Below are 20,934 nucleotides of genomic sequence, written 5' to 3'. Positions count from 1 at the left end.
GACATATGTTAAAAACCAGTGTGCTATCTGGTTTGGAACAATGCCAATAATTTCAATTGAAAATTGCACAAATTTTCAATTTCACCTCTCTTCATCAGAAATCAAACCATTTACCATACATAAAACTATAAACATGCAGATTTACTATGTACATTGCAAGGTTTCACATAAATCAACAAAATTGTAACCACAGGTTTTATCTTATAATTAAATTACCATTATAAGTTTGTCCTATGTGTGAGATGCTATATAGTTGTGTGTATGCATGACAGGCTATAGATCCTTCTTATGTATCATATTTGAAATCTAGACTAATCATCCTAGGCGATGTGTAGTGTTTTGAGTCTGGATAACTTTTAAGATTATGCCAGATAATCATTTTATGAGGTTGTAGTGCCGAAAGTGTGTCCACAATGCTATATGTTCATGTCTGGGAGATGGGTATCTACAACAATCTCTGTTGCACAATTTGGATCCGGTGCTACACCGGGAGGCCGTGTAACTACTTCTGTGATGTAACTTTGAAGTGTGAATGACCCCTTGAAGTATAATCTCACCCATCTCCTCCATTTCAGGTTCTAAGACACGTCTCTGGTATCTGGACTCTAAAGGAGTCATAGTGATCAACCTGAAAAGAAAGACTTTAGGATAACAGACAGAGATACATTTTTTCTCTCAATTCAGTCAAATCTGTGGGTTAAATATCAGTCCATATGTTGTAGTGCTGTCTGTTTAGCAATTCATTTTTTATGGCACTACCCACACCTGTCCATTTGAGATCTTTGAGGCCTGTAAGGACTAGGGAATTTCTGTGTGATATTTAACAGATGGTTCACTATCAATTGTGCCATGGTATCTATAGTGTTAATGAAAAAGTATAAATAAAAATAGAAGAATTCTATGAGTCTTGTAAATGGGTTTGACCCATAAAAGTTAGAAATGCATGTGATGCTTCACTTTTCACCATATTTATTCTTAAAAGTTAGAAATGCATGTGATGCTTCACTTTTCACCGTATTTATTCTTAAATATTACTGCAATGCCTGCCGCATATGCACAATCTTCACTTACACAGTGCCCTAGAGGTTCAAATGTCACCTTTCTTCTATATGACCAATGTTCCTTTTTCTGCGCTCCCTTGTACTTCACCTTCAACACCCTCCCTCTCTTGGACCTGAGATCTCAGGTCCACAGCCGTCTGTTTCAGAGACCTGTTCAGGGAATAACAAGCAGCACAAGAAGAAAAATGGTACCACGTGGTAACACGCAATTTGTTGACCACCGTGGTTTGCTCCACCTCCTGTGGAAGGTCTTCAGTCCTACCCAATCCATGGGTCGTGCAATAGGTTCTGGTTCAGGTCCTGGTGTGACTTTCTGGGAAAAGTGTTAGATCAGAGCAATTAGTTTGTCAAAATAGGCACAATGTGACAACGGTTTGATGGTGTCTGGTCTCAGCAGTGTGGTTGGTCCTGGAAATGATCGACCTGTAAGCAATTTAAATGGTGTAAAGCCTGAAATCCTGTTAACAGAAGAATGTACAGACATTAATGCTAGAGGGAGTTCAGATAACCAGGTCAATTTTGTCTGTGCACAGATTTTAACCAATTTCAGTTTCAGAGTGAGATTCATTCTCTTCACTTTGCAATTGTTCCTTCAGCACTATCTAAACTCTGTCTGCTATGCAATGAAACAAGGGGTGTGTGGTGATTTATTAGTTCCCCACACTCCTCTTCCCCCTCCCCTTGTGGAATTTGTTCTCCCTGTTCTTCTCCCTCGGTGGCTAACTGTTCTGCTGTTCCACTGACTAATCTTGTTAGTTGTTGTAATTGCTGTCTTATTTCATTTATATCAAACATTGTGTCAGGCAATTCTTTTCTACGTTTCCTTGGTTTAATTTTACCATAACTTGCTGCAGTTTTGCGTCATACGGTTGTGGTTTTGTCAATAGTTGCAAGTCTTGATATAGTTTTGGGGGTGGGTAATATGCTGTTTGTTCCCTGACTCCCTGACTTCTTTGTCTGCACAATTCTCCCCCCTCTCTTTTAACCGGACTCAGAGCAGTGGCCGTAAGCATAATGCATGTCCATAGTCTTAATTCTTCCTTCATTTTAACTTCTTTATTTTTATGTTTATTATTTTCTAACCACTTTATATATTTTTTCCCTTCTTCAACATGTCTTTTTAGTCTTACATGCACTCTTTTCTCCATGTCCCTAACTTTGGTTGCCAGAGGCACAAGCGGTGGCTTATCCCACCCATTCTGAATACATATCTGACTCCATTTTTCACCTAACATTTTAATCTCTCTCTTATGATGTTTCTCCTCTGCCTGGACGAGTAACACGTGTTTTACTCGGCCCCATTGTTCATCTACCGGGAAACACCTATATTCATCACATTCTCTATCAAATTCACCCTCCATTTTGATATTCTCTTATTATCACAATTATATATTATAACAACGTTTTTATATGCAATATAACACAATTCCACAAAATATTTGGGGGACCAACCACCCTTGTAAAATTCGGGGGACCAACCGCCCGTGTAAAATGTTCGGGGGACCACCCGCCCGTGTTAAATGTTCGGGGGACCAACCACCCGTGTTAAATATTCGGGGGACCAACCGGCCGTGTTAAATATTCGGGGGACCAACCACCCGTGTCAAATATTCGGGGGACCAACCGCCCGTGTTAAATATTCGGGGGACCAACCACCCGTGTTAAATATTCGGGGGACCAACCGCCCGTGTTAAATATTCGGGGGACCAACCGCCCGTGTACCATTCAAATTATCAAACTTCAATCTTTGTCAAATTTGATTCTAAAAATGATCAGGAATATTGTAATTCAACACAAAACAATTTAGAGTAGCCAATTAGCAGATGTTTGATTAAACCGGTCTCTGCTCACCTTTTTTGTTGCACCCGGGTGTTGTGTTGAAGTCCAAGTGTTCCCTCTCCGTTTCGTCACTCCGTAAACTCTACTAAATCGTCCGAAATGTCCTTTTTTAGCCAATCACGTCGGGGTCACCATTTGATGGACATCAACTGTCCTGCGTGTCCAAAAATTGGACTTAAGGACTTCGGTTGAACAAAAGTTGAAGTTTATTAATTAGAAAATCAGCGCTGGACAATCTCAGACACAATGTCTTTCAGAGATTCTGCCCCGCCTCACTGGTTTACAACATTTTTATATGTGTATGTGTGGGTGTATCTTCCAGCTTGCTTCGGACCGTGGCCAACCCCTGAGCACCTCCACATTTGCTGCTTTCTTTGTGTCCAATGGAGTGATGCTTCATCTCATATTTTCGTAGACTATGTCCTTCTTCTTTTACTATCTGCAACACAAAATGCTTCCCCCACCTGCCTCCACATAAACTTAGGACCCCGCACTATTAGGGTATGTGTGTTTGGATGTGCAGCACACATCTCTTATCTTCTCCCCTGCATGGAATGCTGCCCACACATACTCAACCCCCACATCCTGTTGAAAATACCTCTTTGCCCTCTAATATTCTCTCTCAACTCTGAGGCCCTTCTCAACACAGTAAAATAATGTAATGTTATATAAGGTAAGCAGTAATAAGTAATAATCATATAAAAACACACACAGAAAATGTAATTGATATTAACCCTTAGATAAAACATATAGAACCCAGATAAAATATATAAAACCCTTCAATCACCGCGATCGCGGGCCTCAACTGTCACGAGAGTTTCCATGATAAATAAACAAACAGGCGACTCCCGGTAACTTATGGATATCACCCAGAACCCGAAATAATACCAAAACACTTCAAAACAGCCTCCAGTATTCGCAAACGGTGGATAAAACCTTGAAAAATTATATACGAGCCCACCAAATCACAGAAATCATCTTTTTACGGGCTTAAGACCGAAAACAACCTCTGCAATTAATACAAATGACTAGAAGTCCCCAGATATTACTCATCTCGTGTGAATAGTGCTCAGGGCACATCAAGGGATCTCTAACAAAGCATAGTGACGAATAGTACAAAAATGTTTTAATCGCATAAGATTGCTATTGGATACAATATTGAAGGCACAGCAGCACTAATTTTTAATTTTAAACTCTCCACAGATTCAGTGTCGATCTCTGCCTTGTTGACAAAGGAATCCTCAGAGAAATTAAACAAACAAACGCTTCATGTGTTTCCCAAATGTCTTTAAAATAATCTTTTATCACGCATTCCAATATCGGAATCCGAAGGAAGGATATGCACCGACTGTATTCTTCCACACCCAGAGATGGCACAACACAATCTTTAACGGTATGTTTGTTTGTTTGTTAGTCGCTCGCTCTTCCTGGTGCCGCACAGCTATTGTTACTTCAGTGCTATCATGCATGAACCAGTGAACGGAGCTAGAGAGGTGGTTGATATTTTTCTGTGGAGGTGGTGTTCTGCCTATCAATGTCGTCATAGACAGGTGCATTCCAGAACCTGGCGTTCGCTGGGCCTAACAGATGTAATCTCAGTAACAAGGGTCTTTTTAGTTCTGACATTTACGCGATGTTCGCGTGAATACAATTCCCTACGGTGGCCGCTAGGTGTCACTGCGCTGCAACAGAAGAAAACACATGCAAACACAAAAAAACACAAGTAAATTCAGAAAGCATCTTCATTAGTTTGTCGACACATGCCCTGCAAATACTCCAAACACAAACAAACACAGAAACGCGCAGCATATAATCGCAACAAAAACAAACACAGAAACGCGATGCAAATTCTCGCAACACAAACAAACACAAAAACGCGCTGCAAACTGCACAGAGGACAACGGAAGTGTTTCCGGGGGACCGCAAAAACTGATGCACCTGATTGGGACGCGCTTCACTTTGACTGTTCAAATTCGTTAGTGGAGTTGTCAGCCACATTGAAGGCAGCTGCTTTATAACTTTATTTTAACTTTCTTAACGTACGTCCGTAGGATATTATTAGCCTGTCGATTTGAACAGTTTAACAAAAACGATGAGACGTAGTAACTGCTCGACTGTCACTATAAAAAAGTTTAAAGGTTTAAAAAATGATTAAAAACTTATTCTAGTCGACATAGTCAGTCTGGCTGACAACTCCACTAACAAATTTGAACAGTCAAAATGAAGCGCGTCCCAATCAGGTGGATCAGTTTTTGGGGTCCCCCTGGAAACACTTCCGTTGTCGTCCATGCAGTTTGCAGCGCGTTTCTGTGTTTGTTTGTGTTTCGAGTATTTGCAGCGTGTTTCTGTGTTTGTTTGTGTTGCGAGTATTTGCAGGGCATGTGTCGCCAAACTAATGAAGATGCTTTCTGAATTTGTTTGTGTTTTTTTGTGTTTGCATGTGTTTTCTTCTGTTGCAGCGCAGTGACACCTAGCGGCCACGGTAATTCCCTCTTATATAACAAAATCTTGGGATAAATTTGTGATTTTAATTCATGCCTCCTTTAAAACACTTGTTATGTTATTTACACACAAAACTAGTAAATTAGGGGAAAACTAAAAATAATTTATTTTAATGTTCTTCACCACGGCTTTATAATCATGGATTCTTTTTCATTTTTCAAAATGTAGAAAACAGTCGAATCATGTGGGTAAACGTTTCACAAATATATCTATATTTAAAAGTCATTTTACTTCTTAGAATCCTGTATCGAAACATTTTAACTTTACTTGAGATGTTATATATCAGCCATAATAATGAGAAGATGTGAATCTTTGACTATTATCATAAAGGCAGTTTTATTTAATAAAATAAAATAGTCTGAAACACTGTTTTTATTTAATTTTATAAATTGTCTGATCTAGTGTTCCTTTCAGTATTTAATAAAGCATCACCAGTACAGCCATTTAGACTCATCTTTGGAACCAATCAATACATTTGTTATTGACTTGGATGAACACATGCCCAATTTTCCATAACTGAGAAAAATTAAAGACTAACACTAATGGAGCACAGAGAATATATGAAATGGTACAGTTAATCCTAATCCTAATAAACGAGTTACAGTTCTTTGTAAATATGGCACATGCATTCATATATATATTCAGAACAACAATGTGTGCATACACATTGTTAGTACATTGAAAGTTCTTAAAAGCTGAAGCAAAAGTGTTATGTGAGCAATAAATCATGGAAATAATATGACATCAGCATTTTCTGATTCTTATAAATTGCCAATTTGTAGGCCTATGCTGTTATCATTTATATAGCCAACCAAAAAATACATGTATTACTCATTAATAAATATTTACAGAATATTACAGTTATGTAGCCTGACCGATCATTTCTGACTTCTATATCTTTTCTACTCTATCTATCTATCTATATATATAAAACTATGTACACTGTAGTAGGCTTTGTGAGACATGTTTTATTGCACTTATGTTTTTTGTTGTCCTAATGTTGACCCAATTGGTTCCATTGTTTACCCAACTTCAGTTTGTTATGTTAATCATATAATAATGTCGCCCTCTGCTGGGACAATTTAACTAATTCACTATATCCAACAATAAATGAATCTTCATATTTGCAAAAGTATCTTTAGATAACGTCCATATTGTCTTCTCGGACAAAATGTAAGCTGCTCCATCATTTGTCACTAATGATAAATGGGTTTGCATAAATTAATAAAAATGCAGACTCTACATGATACAAAGTTAGGCTACTGGAGTTAGTTCAAATACATATTTATATACAGCCTACTGTGACATACAAATTTATTGTAGGCCTAATATCGTGTGCAGACCACTTATTTGTAATTTGAACACATCGACCAAGCACTCTCGTTCCTGAGACGCATGAAAATATAAACGCTTCAGTCCATCGATCGTTTTCACTTGCTTCAGACGGTAACAAAAAACACGATTCTGTATTAAAAAAAGTAGTTGGACACAATTCGTTCCATACCGGAAATCTTATTTTATAAACTCTTTATTAAAAATTGCACGTAACATCAAAAGAATTACAATTTTGAATGGTTTGGAGAAATGTACTGAACTAGAGATAGGCTTCAGTACCATTTTAAGAGCGGAAATTAGTCTTTTTTTATTACATTTACATTTACATTTAGGCATTTGGCAGACGCTTTTATCCAAAGCGACTTACATTGCTTTATCCTATACATTTTACATAGGTATTTGCAATCCCCTGGGATCGAACCCACAACCTTGCGTTGTTAACGCAATGCTCTTACCACTGAGCTACAGGAAAGCTCTATTATTAATTTTTATATTTTTTATTTTATTTTTTAAGTTTAATATGTGGCACAAAGTGTTTCCCCAATTGAATAATAAAAAACATCTAACTTAATAGTATGCATGTGTTAGATACCATTTAGTTAAGTGTGCGTTTTATTATGTAAAGTAAAGTTATGCTGTACGTATTTTAGCGTAGGCTACTTTAACAAATGTCTGTATTTGTATTCTGTCAACACACAGAATTTTCTAAATTCATTCACTTTATTTATAATAGTCAAACAAATGTAAACTATTAAGTTAGGTTTTTTTAATTATTCAATTGGCGTAACAATTTGTGCCACATATTAACCGTGACATATTTTGCCAAAAAAAGAGAATCACTAATAAAAACTATTGTCTCTTCGTTTTTCTATTATAAAAAAAATTATAAATGAAAAAAAGTTCTCACTCATGACACATATAATTTTTTTATATTGTATTTTCATTGGTATTCAAAAATAAAATAAAAAAGTATCAAAATAAAAAAAAAGACTATTTTCCGCTCTTAAAAGGGTTAGTGTAGCCTATCCTTCGTTCAGTTCATTTCTCCAAACCATTACAAATTGTAATTTGTTTATTGTCTTCTGATGTTAAGTGGAATTTTCAGTTTATCAAACAATTGTGTCAAACTCCTTTTTTAAACTGCCGTAAATTGTTTTGGCCGGAAGTAGACCGCACTTTACGCGGAACAAATCGTGTTTCCGGAATGGATCGAGTAGCGACACGCACCTTTGTACCGCGAGACTTTCATTCCCTCACCAGCGGGAGAAAAGAGAAGTTTGCCCTTTAATAAAGGTTCAAATTGCCACCCATACATGTCAAGTGAAATTAATTGAACAAAAATCTAAGTATGAATAATCATTATAGTTAAGAATAGGTATAAAATTAAATTAACATCAATAATGATTTCTTAGCACAATAAACAACTGGAAAACATTTTTATTAACAATCATTTATTTTGTGATAGTACAATACACATCTCAGCTGGGTATTTCGGACACATTCAGCTTTAATTCTCCCCTTATCATTATTTACAGTATAAATCATGATTCAAATTAAATCAAAGACAATTATTACTATTAATTAGATTCTTGAAGGGATTATTTCGATTATATAGATAGATATATTAGTCTATATAGATCAATACTAATACAAATTACTCCGTTTAAAGTTGACTAATATTAGCAGCTTTTAATATAAAAAACGACACAACCCGTCTTTGACAATACTACTGACCTCAGATCGAAACGCGGCAAGTTAAGTAGGCCTAATGCCATACAGCAATGAATCGCAAATGGGAGTATGGAGGAAACTGAAGGTTTCATCGCATGCGTGAAACCAATAGTGTGGGGAAACCGTGACGTTTTCTAGTACGTAACTACGTGTATGAGCAGAACGGATCGTGCCAATAGTGTCTCATTGCGGAGTGCAAGACAGAGGCGTAACTGGTAATGGGCGGAACTTGTAATGGGCAGAACCTGTAATTGTCCAAATCACACGGAGCAACGCCAGATATCAAAAATGAGATGTTGACAAGATCACCTTCTTATTTTATGCTTTAATAGTATGTACTGGTTTTTGACGGAAAAAGTAAATATTTTGGATAGCGGAGCAAGTGTGTGCACTGATACAAACGCGAAACTAAAGTCACGACTGTTTCCTTAGGACACTATAATTATTAACAAAGACAAACAGCATCTTGTTTTTACATTTAAGCATTTCTTTATTAATCACTTATTGTGTATTATTAACTGTGTAGTTTAATTAATTCAGCGACGCATCATTTGGCCTATTTATTAATTTTGTGCAGCGCAAGTAGACTCCGCCCTCTAGCGGTGTTACTACTCGCTCCGTACCGGTAGCAGTTTTTAATTGCTTTTCTTCTCCAGATGTATGCGTGATATCCTTTGTGACACACCATTACAAGACAGGAAGGAAATATTAACTCTGGGTTTATTTACATGTGGAACATTCGACCATCTGTGACGTCCAACATCCGATTCCTACCGGGAACACTCTTCAACGTTGCACAGGAAAACACAATGGCATGATTGTAAAATACGCCCTCTGCTGGCCACCTCCACATTACAACACTACATTACTACATAATGTCACAGTTTATATGTGTGACACAAGTTCAGTTTAATAAACATATAAATTAAAAAGATTACGTTTGTTATACACAATTTCTGAAGATGTTAGAGTTCTAAATATTTCAGCATACTTCAACAAATCTTCATTTAAGAAACACACAATGCATTCATTTATTAATTGTTTATTAGTTATATATACATCCCTTTTTTCTTTTTCTTTTTCACTCATTCACTCCCCCACCCATTCATTCATTCACCCCCGCAGCCATTCACTCATTCACAAAAAATAATCGCTTACGTTAATGTTGACAGCCCTAGTTTTAATAAATTGTAGACGAAACGATACGAATATGTGTGTTACTCTACTATTGCATGAAAATTACTTAAACTATTAAATTTAAACTTTAATCTCGGGAAAATATCCTTACCGCTGCATCTATACTATCTGCCATCTCGCCGACAATGTGAAGTTTTTGATATCTCGCGTTGTTCTGTGTGATTTGGACAATTACAGGTTACGCCCATTACAAGTTCCGCCCATTACCAGTTACGCCTCTGTCTTGCACTCCGCAATCAGACCCCACTCGATCGTGCAGGCATCCCGGATGGACTACAGACAAAAAGAGGTGTTTCTCAACTGATGGGCGTTTTCAAACCGGGATAGGCGTTTTCAACCATCCAATCAAAATGTACGGAATCCCCAACGTATCAATAGTGACGTATATGGTTCTGCTGTTCTGCATTCAGCCATTTCTTCAACGTATTGTATTTCTTTCGCGTTATTCAATATTTCGTGTACAGTTTCTCCATTAAATCTATTGAAGTGTCCAACAATACGCTGTGCAAACCATTGTGTCCGAAGACATTTGGTATATAAGTTTAAGTTAATTATCATAATTTTTATTATTGGAAGTGTAATACTTATATAATTCACATATTTTAAACACATACTCAAAGAAGCTGTTAAACATTCAACCTCAAAACATCACCACAGCCTCCATCACTCTCTCTGCTTCTGCCGCCCCCATCCCTGCCTCTACTACCACCAATACCTCCACAATCTGATCTGCCCCCACCAATGCCTTTACAATCTCATCTGCCACCACCACCGCCAATGCCTCCACAATCTCATCTGCCTTCATTACCATCACTGCCTCCACAATCTCATCTGCCTCCAATTACCACCAATGCCTCCACAATATCATCTGCCTCCACTACCACCACTGCCTCGACAATCTCATCTGCCTCCACTCTGACCAATGCCTCCACGGCCTCATCTACCACCAATGCCTCCATGACCTCATCTGCCACCACAACCACCCCAGCCTCTAACATATCGCATGATTCCGTATAAAAGTTATTAAAAATGATCAGATCTTTATTTTAAGATATTAAATTTTGAAGACAAATATCTTTATATATCTGCAGACATAACAGATGCTTGGAATGGGAAGGCTCCTCATGTTCTTGTGTCAAGAATTGGACCCTATGCAGTTTTTTTGGGGGGACATAGCAAGAACTGCCCCAAATCAAGAATTAGAGGATTCGGTAAGAACTGACACGTAAAGAGGATAAATGACACAGAGTAACAGCTCTTTTGATGTGAGAGTTGAACAGAGATTTTCGTAGCTTATTGTCAAGTTGATGGTTTACTATTTAACTTTGCACTCTGGTTAATAATACGCAGTGCATGTGTCCTGTGGAAACACAATGTAGCCAGAAGTGTATTTCTCTGTTTATGTTCAATACAAGTTGCACAGTTCCACAGTGGTTGGCATGGATTTATTGTTACTGTTGTGATTCAGGATAAGACAAACATTTTTTTGAAAATGGAGTCATTATTTGCTCACTTATTGAATGTATTTATGACATTTTGAACAAAAATATTACAAAATTGTCCTTTTTGAATCACATCATTTTGGTTTTCTGACAATTCAGTTTTAACATTTTAGCATATACATGTTATCCATGCATGACATGTACGTTTTATTCCAAGGTTATGAATTAATATTTGCTAATTCTTGTGAGACGATATAACGAGACTCATCGGGAGGAGGCACTCTCTATAGATTCGTTTGAAATGTCCCAAATCTGGAAAAATGAAAAGACCAAACTGAAGGTAAGAGATATGTATGTTTTCATGTAGCTGTAATGAAACCAAAAACTAATAATATTATATTATGTTGAGTGCAGTACGTCATGTACAGTTTATGTTTCAGATTGATCCTATGAGGTTCAACATTATTTTGGGTATTATAAACCAACACCATCACTGGATGCTCATGGTGAGATTTGAAAAACAAAGAAGTAATAAATGATCCACACTTTCAAGTATAGGGATGATCACGGATCATTGTGTGTTGTGTTTTACCATTTCAGATAATTTTCCCAAAACAACAGAGAGCAATTCTACTAGATCCTTTCAAAGCAACTCCCCTGAAACTAAGAAGATGCCTCCAGTCCACAAGGTACTGTTGGTGTCAGTATTACAGTTTTTTAAATTTGTTTAACTACAATTCCTATACAGTTCTAGTTGTGAGCTAACCAGTTGTCATTACCAGGTAAGATAATGTGTACAATGGCAGTATTACTTGTGTTTTTTTGTTTATTAGGCTTTTACATGTAGTATGTGGAAATTGTACTACAGAAAACACATAATGTAACCAGTATTAGTATAAGGTAACTTTATACTGTATATACTGTTCTTTACACGATTAACAGTAGTTCTAAATCGCTTTGACTCATTTCTCCAATCAGAGTTAACATTCTCTAAAATAATTACATTGTTTTCACAATGGTCATGTGGAAATTATAGTTCTATACAAATAAAAGTGTAATTGACTTTATGACACTAACGTTTTACTGAAATATACAAAAATGTTTAGAAACCATACAGTAGGTAAAATTTAATGGGAATAATCAGTACTGTAGTACCCAGAAAAAATGAACAGTGTACAATACATTTATTTTGGAGACATATGTTTTATGTAAACTTTCCATTCCATTCCATTTTCTACCGCTTATCCGAACTACCTCGGGTCACGGGGAGCCTGTGCCTATCTCAGGAGTCATTGGGCATCAAGGCAGGATACACCCTGGATGGAGTGCCAACCCATCGCAGGGCACACACACTCACTCATTCACTCACGCACACACTCACGCACTCACGCACTCACGCACTCACACCCTACGGACAATTTTTTCCAGAGATGCCAATCAACCTACCATGCATGTCTTTGGACCAGGGGAGGAAACCGGAGTACCCGGAGGAAACCCCCGAGGCACGGGGAGAACATGCAAACTCCACACACACAAGTCGGAAGCGGGAATCGAACCCCCAAACCCTGGAGGTGTGAGGCGAGCGTGCTAACCACTAAACCACCGTACCCCCCTTTTGTAAACTTAAAAATAAAAATAATCTTTGCTGTGGGCCAATTTCATATAGAGTCAAAGTGATTTAAAAAATTGGAATATGTACTTTAGGATTTTTTCATTAGGACATTCATGAAGGGCAGAGGTTGTGCAGTGGGAAAATAGACCTGTAAAACGTTTCCTCACCCTGTGCAAAAAGATTCTGTATCATGTGGAGTATTTTCTCTGAAGGTATGAGTTATATTAAATATAGATAGAATTATATATATGAACGAGGGGACACACACAGACAGACAGAAATACATACAGATTTATAGATAAACAGACAGTTACATTTTAATGTGCTTATGTGTGTGCTAAATAACATGTTTATATTTTTTATTCAGTTTGCCGAAAAGGTTCTCTGTAATGAGACTGCTGAACAAATTGAATTCCCTTCAAGTAAAGAAGACCTAGATGAGTACAGGAAGGAGATAGCACGCACAATTCTTGAAGAGACAGGTTTTATTCTTTGGTTGACTACAGATTTTTTTAATTCATAATAAAATTGTCACACTTGAATATTCACACTTTCCCTCACTTATTATTAATAATGTTTTTAGGTAACAGTATTGCATGCCACGTCGCTTTTTAAATATTAAACATATTTGTAGCTTGAGTGTTACATCAAACTGTTTTTATAAATAATATATGAAAACAACTGGGTATCTGAAATATGCATGTTATATATTTTGTGTAACATTTAAAATGTTATAAAAATATTATCATCATATGGACTTCTAAAGCTGTTTTTTTTTCTAGATGATCTGTCAGAAATGTCTCTACTGCGGCTTGCAAGATGGGACAAAACCGAAAAGTAAGAGTAAGACGAATAAGCATGACTCCACCATCAACTGGGTAAGATTGCATACTTCATTAAGTTTTAGCTCTTTGTTAGACAAATTGTTTACAAAGAATTTCTATTCTAGAGCATCACTACTGATGCAAAATATCTTTAAAGGAGCCGTTTTCACCCCAAAATATTTTTTTTACTTATTTACTTACCCTCAAGTTGTTCAAAATCTGCACACATTTCTTTGTTCTGATGACTTATGTTTTAATGTTTCCTACTATAGTAGTCAATGATGTCCCAGAACTGATAATTCCTAACTGTCTTCCAAACTATATTTTTGTGTACATTTATACAGGTTGTGAGTAAATGATGACAGAATTAAAACTTTTGGATGAACTGTCCCTTTATTTTCTCCTTTTACCAGATAGAATGCGAACATTGCTGCAGGTGCTTCCATCAGGAATGTGTTGGGAATGAGGAGGACTTTCCCAGCATGCACTTACTGTAACCTTTACCCCCCCCCACCCATTTATCATTTTTATTTCAATATTTGCTGTTTGCTGCTTTTTGATGTCTTCTTTGGGAGGTTGTGCAGTTTTTCTGTACATCTTGTCATGCTGCACTTCAGAATATGATGATATTTAACCCTTGCTTTGTTCATATTTTTTGGTGAAAATAAAACACTTTCTTAAAAAATATATATATATATTTATAGAATGTCAAGATTCTTATAGTAAACACTATTTGGGGGGTTTATCCAGTGGAAGTAAATCACTATATGTGAGAAGGTACAATTGGTTTTAATTAATGATTTTAAAGATATAAAATAGATGAGATCTGATATCACCAGAGTGAATTTGGGTGTCATTGGAGTGATTTTCAGTCAAAAAGAGAGCGGTCACAGATTTCGGTAACCTGCTATGATGCATTTTCATATTTGGTGACCGTGCATTATGTGAATGGGTGTAAACCTCAGGTCCAAATGATTTTAATGATATAAAATAGATGAGATCAGACAACACCAGAGTGAATTTAGGTGTCACTTGAGTGATTTTCAGTCAAAAAGAGAGCGGTCACAGATTTCGGTAACCTGCTATGATGCATTTTCATATTTGGTGACCGTGCATTATGTGGATGCAGGGGCGTCGCAACCGTGGGGGATGTGGGTGTTTTAACACCCACACTTTTCCCGGTGAAAGGGTTAAACACCCGCACTTTTTTTGCAGTTTTTCAGCAGTTTTTACAAAACGCCTTACAGCAGTCACTCCAGCGTTTCTCTGTCCGCTCTGTGTCTGCGCTCGATGCGGCTGCTTCCTCTCCTCTCCCCTCCCACTCAATCAGAACACCGGCTTTGAGTGTGACCGGATGATGATTGGCTGTTCTGCCTTAAGTCCCGCCTCTCTTGGTGTGTTAGATTTATCGGTTAGCTCGTGCTGAGGAGGCGGGAACGGTTATGGTTATTTACGTGTTCCTTTTCCAGCGACTTTGAATGAGTGTTTATGCTTTCAAAGTTTTTAAATAACCTTGATATGTGTTTGGGGATATGTTCTGTTTATGTTTTGTTGATATGTCGAGTGTTTTCTGAATTATATTTAGTTTTTAGACTAATGCTAATTGGAAATTGGGATATTGTTCAGAAATAGCTAAATTGGGTTATTTATGTGGCATGCAATGTATAAAGTAACTGTGATGAAGAAGGCAGGGAATTGACGAGGAGGAGGGACAAATTGTCCTTGTTAAGCACTGTATTTATGGGTTTATTGATTTTGATATTTTGAACATTGCTTTTTTTGTTTAGCTGAATACTTTTGTGGATACTTACCTATTATGTTTGATTGTACCTGTTGAAGAACTATGAACGAAAAGTGTATATTATTTTAATGTTTAAAAACAGAAAATTGTTACATTATTTATACCACCAGAGAAAAAGCTTTGTGTGGGCGTTTTTTTATATCTCCCCTTTTTAAGGTGCAAGTAAGCAAACTTTAGCGGTCACAGTCCTGTCAGACCAATGTCACTATCAAGCTTTCCACTGTCTTCCCCCCTGTGATTATTAAAGTTTTTCTGATTCATTAGCAAGGTTGTGTATTTTCACAACAGAGTTTTGACTTATTTTCTGTGTGTTCCGAATGTGTTTTTATACTTTACTAGTATCACACATTTAAATGGGAAGCTTTTTATATCTTGTATGTTATACCTTTTGTACCTTTCTGTCATTACGTTCAAGGTTTTCATTGTTTACAAACAAAACACATCCATCCCCCGCACTTTTGAAAAGCTTGCTACGCCCCTGTGTGGATGGGTGTTAACCTCAGGTCCAAATGATTTTAATGATATAAAATAGATGAGATCCGACATCACCAGAGTGAATATACAACGTCATCAAAAGTTTTTAAAAATGTGTTATTCTTTGTAAAATATGTAACCTTAGACAGAAATAGCCAGAGGAAAAAACGTAAAGCCGTCATGATAATAAAGAATGTAATCGGGTCTTGTATTTTAAATGAAAGAGCATGTTGTGCAGTATTCAGTCGGCGCTTCTGTTTCTCCAGAAGTCTGCTTCACGCATAAGCTACACACACACACACACACACACACAAGAGCGCGAGGCAACATGACGTCATCGTGGCGTGGGTGGTCGTGAACATAGTTAAGAAACTCCCCTTCCGCGCGCCATAACACGTGTGTTTTCGCGCGCCTGGACCTCATCTGAAGCTAGCTCTCCACAGTAAGTTTATAGTTATATAGATTAAGTTTCTAGATCATTGAATCCAATTAGACCAGTAGCATCGCGTTCAAAATAGAATAAATAGTTTCGATATTTTTCCTATTTAAAACTTGATTCTTCTGTACTAATATTGTGTGCTAATAATGGCGGGAAATTAAAAGTTGCGATTTTCTATAATAATAAGGTATTATACTAACATTACAGCGTAATAATCAAGAAAGTTACTTTAAATTCTCGCTTCACTTTTCAGGGATTTTTTATATGAATCTTTCTTAAACGTATTTCGGAAAGTAGAATAATCTCCAGAATAGTATTTAAATATATTACTAGACACATTAAAAAAGTGTGGTGACGGGTCTTGGGGGTAAATGACAAAATCTATGACATCCACCCTGTTGAATTATAGTCTATATGTTGTTACATCTGTTGTCTTATTTATTTTGACCACAACTTTTGTATGTCAATGCCAGTTTCAGTAAACACTAGATCTATGATCTATCAAATATGATTTTCTTACACTTTCACAGTTACTTTGCGTACTTAATGTAAAATTCTTTCTGTTTTGCAGATATTTCCAAAATGAGACATTGTAAAGGAACATCAAATAACAGGTGAATGAAGCTCTCTTTACAAGAGTAATGTAAATCAGTTGATCATGCTGGGTTAATAATCTGTATTCATATATAATATTGACAGCGGCCTCGTTGCTGCTATTTTCTTCTTGCTGGGGATGGGAACTCTACTTCCATGGAACTTCTTCATAACTGCACTGAACGTAAGATGCACCTTTTCCACATTTGAAGACTCGGTTCTTTAATCTATCATCTCTAATGTTCTCATACTCCATTTATGTTTGTTTGTAGTATTTTACTGGCCGCTTGAATGGAACAAGCTCTTCAAATGGTACTGAGCAGGCAGACCCGGACCCTTACATGTTCAACAACCTGAGTGTGCTGATAGCCCAGCTTCCTTTGTTGCTATTCACATTTCTCAACTCCTTTCTGTACCAGCTGTGAGTATTTGATTCAAGCTAGATAAATGTAACTCCTGCAAGTCTAAGTGTAATAGCGTTCGTCTTTTTCTTGTTTAGCATTGCGGAGAAGGTGAGGATTGCTGGCAGCCTGGTCTTCATTTTACTCCTCTTCATTCTTACGGCTAGTTTGGTGAAGGTTGAAATGACCCAGGGCCACTTCTTCTCCGTTACCATGGCAACCATCTGGTTTATTAACAGTATGTTTCTTAAAACTTCCCACATACCATGTCAATTTCATTTGAATATATCATTTCGGTTCATAATCCGTCTCTTAACTTTGTTCCTGTAGTGTTTGGAGCAGTGTTGCAAGGCAGCCTGTTTGGTCTGGTCAGTAAACTACCTCCAAGATACAACTCCCTGTTTATGAGTGGCCAGGCAGTTGCAGGCATTTTCTCGGGCATTGCCATGCTGTTATCGAACATCTGTAAGTACCAGTAAGGTCAATTTCATGGCAGTTACACTAAAGTAAACAGATTTATGCTGAAAAGCTGTCTTTTTGTTTTGTCTATAGTGGAAACCGACTCTGAGAGTTCTGCTCTGGGATATTTCATAACCCCATGTGTGGCCACTCTTCTTACTTTGTGCTGTTACCTCATACTGCCTCATCTGGTGGGTACCACAAGCCATTGAGATTTTACTTTAGTTTACAAAACCTTCGACTAGGTCATTTTTGCTTATTGTGCCAGTCCCATTTAGTTAGCGCTATTGTGAAATATATAAATAGATTTTTTATTCTAAAATATTGCCATTTCTTAAACGCTGATTTGATCTAGCCCACATAGTTAAACTGATCTGAACACTATAGAAAATGAGTGGGATGAAATGAAGATAAGAGAGCAACAACATTTGAAGGATCTTTAGAGATTCTGTATTAAGGAATGGACTCTGTAGACTTAGCATATATCAAACCTCGTCAGACATAAAAAGTTTTTTTAGGCAAATGGAGGTCGAGCAAAGGTTTTTATACAAGGGTCCCAATAATGTATAAGAAAAAAAATCATAATTTTATATTGCCCCACTTCAGATAGTTTAACTTTAATGAAATGTTGGAGATTTAAAAAAAAGATCAAAAGGAGAAACAATGTCGGAGCCGATGGCCTAGTGGGCAGTGCTCCGATATGTAGCGTGGTTGCTCATCGGGCGACCCAAGTTTATTACCATATCGTGGTCCTTTTACCGAACCCACACCCTTCTCTCTCCCACTTGCTTCCTGTCCTCTTTAATCACTAAACTGTACAATCAAAGGCAAAAATGCCTAAAACAAATCTTTAAAAAAATATTTATTTTTACACCTTTTCTGCTTATATTTACATTTAGTCATTTAGCAGACGCTTTTATGCAAAGCGACTTACAAATAGTTAGGGAGCAACAAGCGATATGTCATACAGGAGCCATTATTCATTAGGTACCAATACAAAGTTACTGGTTTCAACAAAAGCTAGACCACTACCTGTTGAGAGAAAGGGTTATTATTATTTTATTATTATTATTTGTCTGTCAGATATTCAACAAGGGTGCCAATAATAGAAGAGGGCACTATGGCAAATATTTCTTATAATGTAGAAAAATGATGTCCTTGCTTGATATTTTTCAGAGTTTTGCTCAACTTTATTTGGAAAGTGGCCCGACTGATAAAGCAGAGACAAGGAAAGAGCCATTAACAAATAACTGTGGTATGTGTCAGATTTGATCAGTGTCTGGATATATCACCTCTCAGTGCTGGTTCTGCTGTATTCTGAATTGTGATTTTGTTGCTACAGAGAGTGTGACATTGGTTAAAGTGAAACTGAACGATGAAAGTGGGTTGGAGGCCAATGGCAAAGCTGTCTTAACAGAGTCTGATTCTGAATCATGTAACAAACTATATGAGCATAAACAAGAACCCACTGAAGAGAAGTCAACGGTGCCTCAAGTCTTTAAAAAGGTATATAAACTTAACATTTATAAGTTGGACATTTTTTTTATTCTGGACTTTTAAAGTGGTCTCATTCTTCTTAGAGCAAGTGCTTTACTGGATTTTCTTTTTTTTTGTAGATTTGGGTGATGGCGTCTTGTGTGACTTGCGTGTTTGCTGTCACATTGTCTGTTTTCCCAGCAATTACTGTCAAAACAAAACCTAAAGGCTTCTTTGAGGGGAAAGGTGAGTTTATACAAAATAGCAGTTCATGCATTATCCTCCAGTGCATTTTTTTCAAAAACACTTTGATCTTTTTATTTTAGAGAAAATCTTTGTGCCTTTGTGTTCATTCATCGTCTTCAATGTCATGGACTGGATTGGTAGAAGTCTTACTTCCCGTATTCAGTGGGTAGGTCTGAGCCTGAATTAGCACAAAACTGTAGAATGGCTAACACCTAAAACTGTTCTTTGTTTAACGTCCCATTTGATTCTTTTCTCAATACTCAGCCTTCAAAGCAGAGTTGGTTGTTCCCTCTCTTCGTGTTATTACGAATCGTTTTCATTCCTGCCCTCATGCTGTGCAACGTTCAGCCACGCATCTACCTTCCGGTCTTATTTGATCACGACATGGCCTATCTCGTCTTCATGTCATTGTTTGCCATGACGAGTGGATATTTTGCCTGCCTCTCCATGAGCTATGCTTCACAGTAAGTACTCCAGAAGTCAACACCAAATGCATTCATTAAAGCTGTATACTGACTATGAACTACAGAAATTTAGCAAAAATGCTATTGCCGGTCTTCTTATTGAGAACAAAAGTCTTTGTCCCAGATGACCGCATCTCAGAGTGTTTATTCTTTGTTTCAGACTGGTAAAACCTAAAGATGCAGAGACAGCAGGAGCTTTGATGACTTTCTTCCTGGCGCTGGGGCTGTCTCTGGGTGCTGCACTCTCCTTTGTCTTTAAGAAAATAGTTTAAGGGAAATCAAACGAGCCGAAGGAAAATGCTGTTCCTTCAATTTCCATGACAGTTACACATCTTCAAATTTGGTCATATTTACTTGAATGTTGTTCATCTTGTATTCTAGTGGGATGTTTCTTTTAAAGGGAAATTGAAGTGGGTTTTTTAAGCACCTTACTGATTTTAACTGTTTGTCTTTTTATACTTTTAATATAATTTAGTTTTTTATTTATTCCCTCTTTTATACTACTTTTATCTTTATCAGTTCATGTTTTTAAGCCTTTATTTTTGTATTGGAATTTTTTACGATTTTAGAAAAAGCACTTGTAAGTTAACATGTTTTGATAAAATATTAAATTATAAAAAACGCTTTTTAATAAATGTCTTGCATAGTTTTAATTGTGTGACATGTGCTAACTTGCTGTCACAGTTGTTTTATAGTTTGTTTGTTTTTTCCTCCCATAGTTGATTTCATTATTAGTTAATTAGACTGTGTCTGATTTAGTCCATCCCTGGCACCTGTTTAACCCTCCTTATCTGTTGTATTTAAGTTCTGCCCTTGATTGTATTCCTTGTCTGCTATTGTTTAAGTTATGGTGTGTTGTGGTTCTTTTTACCTGTTTGCCTTTTGTTTTATATTAAAATACCTATTTTGATTTATCAGTTGGAGTACGCTCTTTCGTGCACGAACCCCTGACAATTGCAGAAGCCCCACGTTAGAATTCGATTATACAGCTTATGTTATTTAGAAGAAAAAATAAAAGATTTCTATCTACCTTTCAC

General features: G+C 36.9%; 1 protein-coding gene and 1 long non-coding RNA gene across 6 annotated transcripts; both read left to right on the top strand.

Moving 5' to 3' along the window:
- The first annotated feature begins 11,074 nt into the window (after positions 1-11,074).
- On the top strand, positions 11,075-14,230 carry LOC130408053 (uncharacterized). 5 transcript variants are annotated; one of them, XR_008904718.1, is made up of 6 exons: positions 11,075-11,447; positions 11,548-11,613; positions 11,708-11,796; positions 12,536-13,201; positions 13,502-13,597; positions 13,957-14,230. It is a non-coding gene; the product is annotated as an uncharacterized LOC130408053 (long non-coding RNA). The 5 variants fall into 5 exon arrangements; XR_008904720.1 differs by having other exon boundaries at positions 11,708-12,678; positions 12,826-13,201; XR_008904719.1 differs by having other exon boundaries at positions 11,708-12,931; positions 13,087-13,201.
- Positions 14,231-16,151: 1,921 nt separating this feature from the next.
- Positions 16,152-20,811, top strand: slc29a2 (solute carrier family 29 member 2). Its single transcript, XM_056731119.1, has 13 exons — positions 16,152-16,260; positions 16,829-16,871; positions 16,957-17,035; positions 17,124-17,272; positions 17,351-17,490; positions 17,583-17,717; positions 17,805-17,902; positions 18,888-18,966; positions 19,054-19,217; positions 19,328-19,433; positions 19,514-19,599; positions 19,698-19,897; positions 20,058-20,811. The coding sequence occupies exons 2-13, from the start codon at positions 16,840-16,842 to the stop codon at positions 20,167-20,169; spliced, it is 1,380 nt and encodes a 459-aa protein (XP_056587097.1). The 5' UTR covers positions 16,152-16,260; positions 16,829-16,839; the 3' UTR covers positions 20,170-20,811.
- The last annotated feature ends 123 nt before the right edge of the window (positions 20,812-20,934 follow it).

This window comes from Triplophysa dalaica, chromosome 19 (genome assembly GCF_015846415.1).
Source record: "Triplophysa dalaica isolate WHDGS20190420 chromosome 19, ASM1584641v1, whole genome shotgun sequence".
NCBI classification, from domain to species: domain Eukaryota; kingdom Metazoa; phylum Chordata; class Actinopteri; order Cypriniformes; family Nemacheilidae; genus Triplophysa; species Triplophysa dalaica.
This window is presented reverse-complemented; position numbering and strand designations above follow the sequence as displayed.

What these genes read in the sequence shown, in the direction of transcription:
- slc29a2 (XM_056731119.1), top strand. Translation starts at nt 16,840, where the DNA reads ATGAGACATTGTAAAGGAACATCAAATAACAG. An exon ending in AACTCCTTTCTGTACCAGCT is followed by an intron (nt 17,273 to 17,350) that starts GTGAGTATTTGA and finishes TTTCTTGTTTAG; the next exon opens with CATTGCGGAGAAGGTGAGGA. An exon ending in GCCATTAACAAATAACTGTG is followed by an intron (nt 18,967 to 19,053) that starts GTATGTGTCAGA and finishes TTGTTGCTACAG; the next exon opens with AGAGTGTGACATTGGTTAAA.